The 9,608-nt window shown below is 42.4% G+C and overlaps 1 protein-coding gene across 1 annotated transcript; it reads left to right on the top strand.

Moving 5' to 3' along the window:
* Window positions 1-1,668: 1,668 nt before the first annotated feature.
* LOC138340315 (uncharacterized) lies at window positions 1,669-2,214 on the top strand. Its single transcript, XM_069292028.1, has one exon. It carries the CDS (start codon window positions 1,669-1,671, stop codon window positions 2,212-2,214), a length of 546 nt encoding a protein of 181 aa, XP_069148129.1.
* Window positions 2,215-9,608: the final 7,394 nt, after the last annotated feature.

Below are 9,608 nucleotides of genomic sequence, written 5' to 3'. Positions count from 1 at the left end.
CTTCGGTTTTTGGGAAACACTTGAATTTTTTGAAAGCGTGAATTCAAGTGATATTTCAGGGTTTTCTTAAAAACTTGTTAAAGTAAGTACATGATTTCTTGTTTAACTATTAAGAATTGTGTATTTCTTAGCATGGGTAACTAAATCCTTAACAAGGATTTTGGGAACCATGCGTAAGTAACAAGGTAAAACTAGCTAAATAATAATTCTAGAATAAATTCTAGCATGTATTAATATTTTGTCGTTTAGAAGTCTTTTTAATGAGTGCACATGTTAGAACTTGCCTTATTTCTACTTGCCATACCAAGGAGGTAGTTGATAGGAAAGAAATTATCAATCGATTTTTCTTTAAATCATACCGAATTTTAGTCAACAGTTTCCTGATTTTAATTTTTCTTTTTTTCTTTTTGTCTCTTGCAGGTCTAACTTTAATGTATGCCAAGTACACGGAGTAGAGGAGAACCAATACTTCCACTTGATTCAGAACTAAACCACACACTTCGCAGAATGAATATTCAAAACAATCCTGCTTATATCAATGACGACATCAACCCTAAAATCCCCCGCCGGTTGATTCTCATAATTAAGTGATTGTTGATAACTCTAAAGAATGTATTGTGAGGAGGCAACCTCCTTCCCCACGCCCTCAAGAGTTCTATATGGGAAATGTTAACATCATTCACTCTGATGGGCCACTTGTTCTACCTTCTCTACCACATGGTCACACTTTTGTGGTAACTAGTAGCTTGATGCAGGTGCACACTGCTAGAGTTTTGTAGGGAGACCAAACTTAGACATGGATGTAATTGAATTGAGGGTTTTCCCTCTCTTATTGGCGGGGGAGGACACAATTTGGTTTACTGAGTTTCCCTATAATTCAATCTATACTTTGGAGCAATTGAGGGATGTGTTCCTTGCAAGGTATTACTCGGTCTCTAAAAAGCTAAACCATAAAGATAGGGTGAACAACTTTGTGGCATTACCAGGAGAGTCAGTAAGCAGTTCTTGGGATAGGTTCACCTCATTTTTGAGAAGTGTCCCAAACAACCACATTGATGATGAATCATTGAAAGAGTACTTCTATAGAGGGTAATATAATAACAATAAGGCGGTACTTGATACTATTGTGGGCGGTTCTTATGGTGAGTGCACTTATGCATAGATTGCAGAAAAGTTGGAGAATATTTCCCAAAACGACAAGGCTTGGAGCACTAGGAGGTTGGACACTGGAAGAAACACCTTTGTAGTGCAAGCTACACATAATCCTCCCTTGGATGAGATTCGTGAAGAGATGGCTCAAATGAGGACTGAGCTTGGGTTGGTATTGCAACATATCACTAGGGGTGCAGACAAAGTGAATGCGGTGTATTATTTGACTAAGAAACCATCGCCGGTAGATGAATTTTACCATGAGGAAGACTCTTATGTAGTGAATGAGCAAACGGGGGGTTTTTGACTGAACGCCCAGGGCTCCAATCATGAGAATTTGAGCCAAGTTCAAGGAAAGAAAGGTCAGAACTTTGCGAATTACAACCGAGAGGGTCATTGTGTTCTAGATGGAAACTACAACCACGACAATAACATAAACCAGGTAACTGAAATAATCATAGTGGGCCCTATGTTCCACCTCAAAATCGGGAAGTTCCTCCTAGGGATGGTGGAGGTAATATGACGCGAGTTGAGGATATGTTGCAGAAGATGATGAGAAGGTTTGATTCTAGTGATGAGCACGCCAAAGATTTGAGAGGTGATTTAGAAAATATTGGGCAAAACCTGGATTCTCATGCAATCTCAATCAAGCATCTTGAGTTGCAAATGACCCAATTGTCTTCTAGTGTGAACCCACGCCAACCGTGTACTCTTCTTAGCAATACTGTGCAGAATACGAAAAATGATGGATATTGTATGACAGTAACTGCTCGAGGGGGTAAGCAGACCATGGATCCACGTATGTCGTATGGCATCGAAGATGAGAAGAGAGGAGATGATGAGGCAGAGGAAGTTAGTGGTGAGTTGGTAGATAAATCGAGGAATGAAGCTGAGACACCCCAAAAAGTGACTCCCATTCCTATTCCACCACCTCCATTTCCACAAAGATTGGTGAAAAAGATCGAGGATGGCAAATATCGGCGTTTTATTACTATATTGAAACAGCTTTACATCAATGTCCCTTTGATAGAAGCTTTTGAACTAAGTCCGGTTACACCTACTTAATGAAATATATGGTCACTAAGAAGAGATCGGTTAGTTTTGAGGATGATGATTGAATGCAACACTGTAGTGCTATTGCTATAAGGTCTCTTGTGCAAAAGAAAGAAGATCCAGATGCTTTCACTATTCCATGTACAATCGAGTTGTTACACTTTGCTAAAGCATTATGTGATCTTCGGGTAACATAAATTTCACACCTCTCTCTATTTAAAAGAAGTTGGGTTTGGGTGACCCAAATCCCACTGCGATGCGAATACTGATGGCCGATTGAACGGTGAAGAAGCCTATTGGGATACTCCATGATGTGCTAGTGAAAGTGGAGTAATTTATTTTTCGGGATAATTTGTGATTCTTGATTGTGAAGTGGACTTTGAGGTGCCCAATATTATTAGGAGGTTGTTCCTGGCTACTGATCATGCCTTAGTTGATATGGAGAAAGGGTAGATGAAGTTTTGGTTGAACAATGAAGAAGCGACTTTCAATATTTGTAGGTCCATGAGTTAGAGTGGTGAGCTCCAATCAGTATCTGCGATACCCTACAAGGTAGAGAGTTCGTCCGAGGTACAAATAGAAGAGCATCTTGGGGTCGAGGCACTAGTGGCAGTGATCATGAAATCTGAGAGATAGTATGAAAGAGTGTGGGTCAGTGGTTGTAGCACTTGATCGAGGTGATGCCCGTTTCAAAATAATGAAATTGGATTTAGATATGAAACATCGCGAATATCCACCTGCGAAACCATCTACTGAGGAGGCCCAAAAATTGTAGCTTAAGGTTCTACCAGCTCATCTGAGGCATGTTTTCTTGGGGAAAGGTGACACTTTGCCAGTAATTATTGCATCAGATTTTAATATGCAACAAGTATAGCTATTGGTGGACTATTGCAGATATTATTGGGATCCCTCCCGATATTTGTTCACATAAAATCCAACTCATGCCCGATCATAAGCTCAATATTGAGCACCAGAGATGTTTGAATGAACATATGCAAGCGGTAGTGAAGAAGAAGATTATTAAGTGGTTGGATGCCTGAGTGATATATCTGATCGCTGATAGTAGTTGGGTATGCCCTGTTTAGTATGTGCCTAAGAAAGTGGGAATGACTATGGTCCCTTATGAGAAAAATGAGCTTGTTCCAATGAGGCCGGTGACAGGATGAAGAGTGTGTATGGATTACGAGAAATTGAATGCATGGACTGAGAAAGACCATTTTCCTATGCCCTTCATGGATTAGATGTTGGATAGGCTTTTAGGAAAGGGGTGGTATTTTTTTCTTGATAGTTCTTCGGGTTACAAGAAAATCTCTATTGCACCGGAAGATCAAGATAAAACCACCTTACTTGTCCTTATGGAACTTTCACATTCCAGAGGATGCCTTTCAGGTTGTGTAATGCACCGGTTACTTTTCAAAGATGTATGATGTCTATATTTTCTGATATGGTAGAGGACACCATTGAGGTGTTTATGGATGATCTTTCTGTTGTTGGTGACTTGTTTGATCATTGTTTGAGTCACTTGGTCGAAGTTCTCAAAAGGTGTGAAGATTGCAACCTTGTGCTAAATTAGGAAAAATTTCAATTCATGGTGAAAGAAGGTAATGTATTGGTCCATCGCATCTCAGATAACGGAATAGAGGTTGATCGAGCTAAAGTCGAGGTGATAGAGAGACTTCCTCCACCCATCTCAGTAGAAGGTGTGAGGAGTTTCCTTGGACATGCGGGTTTCTACCGGAGTTTCATTAAGGATTTTTCAAAATGGCACATCCTCTGTGCAAGTTACTTCATAAATAGTGTAAATTTTATTTCGATAAATCCTGTCTGAAAGCATTTGGTGAGTTGAAGGAGAAGTTGGTGTATGCGCCCATTATTATTTCTTTGGATTGGAGCAAACCATTTGAGGTTATGTGTGATGCTATGGGGTTGCTCTTGGTGTAGTATTGGGACAACGAAGGCATAAATCCTTCACCCCATTTATTATGACAGTAAAGCCCTTAATGAAGCTCATAAAAATTATACTGTGACTGAATTTGCGGTGGTTTTTGCGTTCGAGAAATTTTGCTCTATTTGCTTGACATGAGAGTCATAATGCATACTAATCATTTCGCCTTGAGATATTTGATGGCAAAGAAGGATGCAAAACCGACATTAATTAGATGGGCATTACTGTTGCACGAGTTCAACTTTGAAGTGATAGACAGAAAAGGGACAAAAAATCAAGTTGTCGATCGCTTGTCCAGATTAGAGGATGAAGCTATGCGAGAATTAGGTGAAAAATCTTAAATTAATGATACTTTCCCTGATGAGGATGTATTGGCCGCGTCTCAAGAGTTGATTCCATGGTTCGGCAATTTTGCGAATAACTTGGCTAGTGATATCATCCCATAGGATTTGTCCTTTCATCAAAGGAAAAACTTCATTCATGATGTGATAGAATTTTTTTGGATGGACCATATCAAATAGGAGTTATGTTGATAGTCTTATTCGTCGGTGTGTGTCGTAAGATGAGATGTTGAGTATTTTGGAGGCATGATACTCCTCGCCTGTGGGTGGGCATCATAGTGGTATCCAGACTGCCCATAAAACTTGCAATGTGGCTAGTATTGTCCAACCATCCTCAAAGATGCTCATGAGTTTGCCAAGGCATGTGATAGGTGTCAAAGAGATGAAGATATTTCTAGAAGGCAAGAGCTCCCTTTAAATCACATTCTAGTAATGAGTTGTTTGATATGTGGGACATTGACATTATGGGCCCTTTTGTGAGTCCTCATGAGATGAAGTATATTCTTGTGGCGGTTGATTATGTGTCAAAATGGGTGGAGGGCATAGCACTTGAAAATGATGTAGGAAAGAGTGTCACCGCGTTCTTGAAAAAGAACATATTTTCCAGATTTGGCACCCCAAGGGCCGTTATTAGTGATGGGGGATTCCACTTTTGCAACAAGTTGTTCAAAGGGTTATTGGAGAAATATGGGGTTTGCCACAATGTGGCCACTCCTTATCATCCTCAGACTAGTGGGCAAGTTGAGGTGTCAAACATAGAAATTAAGCAAATTCTGGCGAAAATGGTGAATGCGAGTAGAACAAATTGGTCAAGGAGGCTTAATGATGCTCTTTGGCCTATCAGACCACATATAAGACTCCCATAGGTATGTCTCCATATCAACTTCTATATGAGAAGGCTTGTCACTTGCCGGTTGAGTTAGAGCATAAGGCCATGTGGGCAATGATGAAACTTAAGATTGATTGGAATGAAGTAGCGGAGTAAAGGTTGAATGGGTTAAATTATCTTGATGAGTTTCACTTGAAGGTATATGAAAGTTCATCCCTCTACAAAGAAAAGATAAAGAAGTAACATGACTAAAAGATTGAGAAGCGCAACTTTGTGGGTGGGAATTTGGTGTTTTTGTTCAACTCTAGGTTGTGCTTGTTTCCGAGCAAACTCAATTCCAAATGGACTTGCCCATTCTTGATCACTCAAGTATTTCGTCATGGTGCGGTTGAGTTGGAGAACAAGGGGGTGTAAGGTTCAAGGTGAACAGACAAATAATCAAAATCTATCTAGGGCATGCGGAAAATGTGAATGTAGTGGTTGAGGCATACCATCTTGATAAAGACTTAGTAATCAAGAGTATAGCGTCGTGCAGTGACGTTAAATCAAGCGGTGATTTGAGGCAACCCAATATGTATCCTTTAGCAAAAAATAGGGTTTTCTTGATTTTCTAGGAGTAGTACATTATTTTTTTTAATTAATATCATGTATTCATTTTCTTTAAATTTCTTTTAGAAGTGTTGGCTAGAGAGTAGACTAGGCTCCGTGTATAAAAAGTTTCCATAAAACAGAAAAAGATTACTTATTGGATGTTCAATGTTCAAGGACCAAATCACCAGAAATCTGCAGAAATTGGTCAGGTGCACTGATTGACGGACCAACCGATGGATCATTGTCCCATCAACGGACCAACCGATGGACCGTTGTCCCATCAACGGACCGTTGATGGCATCCGTGGATCCCTTGTATGATTTCTAATTTTTCCTAAGTTAGGGCAAAGTCTACGGAATAGTCGACAGACCTTTGACTGATCGAAGGTCCATCGACGGGGTATCGTTAGTTCCCCAGACCTAATTACTCGACCCGACCCGACCGGCTATTTAATGAATTTTTAAACTTTTCAGTTAGCCCAACCTTTCAAATCCCCTTCCCAACCGTTCCCTCCCAATTTCCCTCAACTCCTCCACTCACTCACCCATTTACTCCCTGTTAAACATTTTGATTTCCCTCTTCCCCAAATACCTATCAATCCCAAAAGCTTTTCTCTACAAAATTCCCATATGCTTCTGTCTTCCTTTTGATCGGTGTTCAAAGTTTGGCCTGTTGTGGTTTAGTATAAATATTCATCTCCCTATTCACTCCACTACAGTTCACAAATAGTTTATTCTGCTATACTAAATGAATTCTCATTCATTTACACGCAAAATTTATGTAATACGTATGTGGGTCTTGACTTTGGGACAAAATTACATGCTTGAATTGTTGGAACTGAGTTCCTTGTCCCTTAGAATAATGAAAAGTGAATGGGTTGGGGGTTTATAGTTGAAATGTACTGGGTTTTGAGTGTTGTTGTTACTGACTTAGGTTTTGAAGGTCCTTTATAATTTGGGTTTGAAATTGCGATAATCTATGCCCTAGGAATAACGAAATGGTTTCTTAAATGCTAGATGACTTAATGTATCTTAGTTTGTTGGAACATTCTTCTTTGGGGTACCAACCATGCCTTACGAAAAATCTATCTGACCAACAGTACAAGACCCCGTCTATGGACCGTCGGTCAGTCGATGGGGTCCGTCAATAGCCACTCCCTAACTCTAGGACGACGGATGTGGTCTACGGTCCGTCGATTGATCGACGGACAATCCTGCACGTCTGTTGTCTTTAACTGAACCTTGTTTGTTGAGGGTTCCTAGATTTCAGTCTAAGTGTCTACCCATGGGGGTGGTTGATGGTTTGAGGTCTGAACGACGGACCGTCGTGCATGTCTGTTGTCTCTAACAGAACCTTTAATCATGCAGGTTTCAAAATATTCGCTAAGTGTTCACTGACGGAACCCACAGAAGGGCTGTCATTCCCTCGACGGACCGTCTACAATGCATGTCGGTCAGTTCTGCAGTTCTGAACGGGACTGTGTTTTGTGTTTCCAAGTTTGGTCTTGCTTCTCTTGGGTGTGTCAGATGTTTCCATTGAAGCTAATAACTATCTTTTACAGGTACCAATGGACCCTAAGCCAGACATAGTCTACTCCAAAAGACGTTCAAAGTCTGTTGTCCCATCAAATCAGATGGTGCTAGGCTTGCATAATGATCATGACCAAGAATACGTGCCACCAGGCACCTGTACAACTACACGTTCTGCTAGGAACACCCGGGGAACGCCCAAGAAGGTGGCGTCCGGCATAGTCACTGCCTCCCCGTATGATGAGGAGCGCATACTGACCGGCACACCGTCTGGTCTGCTAGAGATTCTAAGAGAGGGTCTAGCTCCGAGGAAGCTTCCGAGTCTGAAGGAGTATCTAGCTATGAGGAGTCTTCCAGGTCTGAGGAATCATCAGCTTCACATCATGCCATTGCTTCTCCTGCACTGGTCCGCTCTACCTCGCCTGATGAGGCTAACAGTGTGATTCTACTCCATCACCCAGGACCGACGTCCCCACACCCGCTACTGATCAGCGCAATCGGTGGTGCGTTGAGGGCCATGCCAGGTGTACCAGGTTGTGAATCTACTCAACGATAAGAGGGTCATGACTTGAACTCTGATAGTCAAGCGGCGAGTTCTTACTGGGAGTCTTCACACTGTACTTGATGTACATTCTCGTTTCATCCACCATTGGCTAGAGTGGATGGCCAAGAGCGTTGGATGCTACATCGAGGAGGAGGTGCGAGAGTTCTAAGCATTTTATGTAGCGACTCTCCGGTCTTCCCAGGATAGGCAGTCTAATCCCGCTAAACAGGCATCACTTGATCATCTTCGAGTCTGTGGCCTCAGGGTAGACATCTCCTTACCTACTATTTGCCGGTTCTTATACGGCGCTGACACAAATGCTACCGGGAATCTACTTACCCTCGAGTTTGACTACTAGTGGAAGCTAATTAAGGAGGGGCATTATGAGCATAATCTGGGGTTGAGAATAGACCACCAAGAGGTGGATAGCCCAGCACATTTTTGTGGATGGTAAGGGTGCAGATTGGGTGCTGGAGCCTAGTGGGGTCATCAAGAAGGCCAACGTTACATTCACGACAAAATTTATTTGGTTGTTGGTCCGTCACTACCTATCACCCACTGCTGTTGACAACATTGTTACATGGGATAGGGCAATATTGGTAGCTTCTTTGGTTTCTAAGTTCGACATTGACATTTCGAGACTGTTTTTGGCATTCATTCATGAGAGGGACTTTAAGGCCACCACCACGTACCCTTTTCCCTGCTCGATTTTTAAGTTGTGTAGGCTTGCTGGAATGTCCATATGGCATATTGACATTCTCAAGACTCCTACTGGGACGATTGATATAGGTCTAATCCGGGATGAGGCAAGTGAGGCAGCGCCCCACAAAGGGCCCAGAGTAGAGGTGAAGCCTCTAGGTGAGAACTTGGCGGACATGGTAGAGCAAGCCCAAAGGGCTAATGATATTACATCAGAGCCTACCGGCACCACCCCGGTCGAGTCTATCTCGCGTACTAGCACAACCTTGAGTTCCTTCTGCTCCACTCCATCTACAGCACTAGTCTCGATTGGTAGGGTCCAGAAGTTAGAGGCCCAGATGTCAACAATACTGCACCATATCCAGCCTTGGATGGAGAAGTCTACTGTTGAGGCGGAAGAGCGGATTGAGAAGAAGATTGACCAGCAAATTGAGCGGCAGATTCTGGCAGTCCATCAGTGCCTTGACGCTTTTGAGTTGAGACTTCTTGCCCGGGCAGCCCTGAATATTGACTTGAAGACTCTCCAGGCCATTGTGGCGAGTTTGAGGGCTGACGTGGATGCAATCATGGATGTGCGGGTACCTGAGTCTAAGGCCACACTTACAGAGCCTTCTAAGTAAACGGTGCCTGCTGCACTATTCCAGACCACCACTACGCCACCATCACCACCACGTGAGCAGACCAAGAGGCGTCGATCAAGAGAGGGTGATGAGGCTCGTGCTAGGAAGAGAGAGCATATTGAGTTTGAGGCTATGAGGAGAGCCTCATTGATGGATGAGATGGTCCAACAAATGAGGGCTTATGAGTTGGCTACTGGGGAGTCTATCTCCATGATTGTTTGTGTTGAGAGAAGCACTAATGAGGGTGTTCTTATTACTACGGACACTACTGATGGTGTCCTTACGCCTGAGGGAGCGGTATCTGGGAA

The sequence above is a fragment of the Solanum lycopersicum genome, chromosome 12 (assembly GCF_036512215.1).
Source record: "Solanum lycopersicum chromosome 12, SLM_r2.1".
Classification (NCBI taxonomy): Eukaryota; Viridiplantae; Streptophyta; class Magnoliopsida; order Solanales; family Solanaceae; genus Solanum; species Solanum lycopersicum.
This window is presented reverse-complemented; position numbering and strand designations above follow the sequence as displayed.

Bases quoted from the DNA above. Each gene is read 5' to 3' on its own strand.
- LOC138340315 (XM_069292028.1), top strand. From the start codon at position 1,669: ATGACGCGAGTTGAGGATATGTTGCAGAAGATGATGAGAAGGTTTGAT.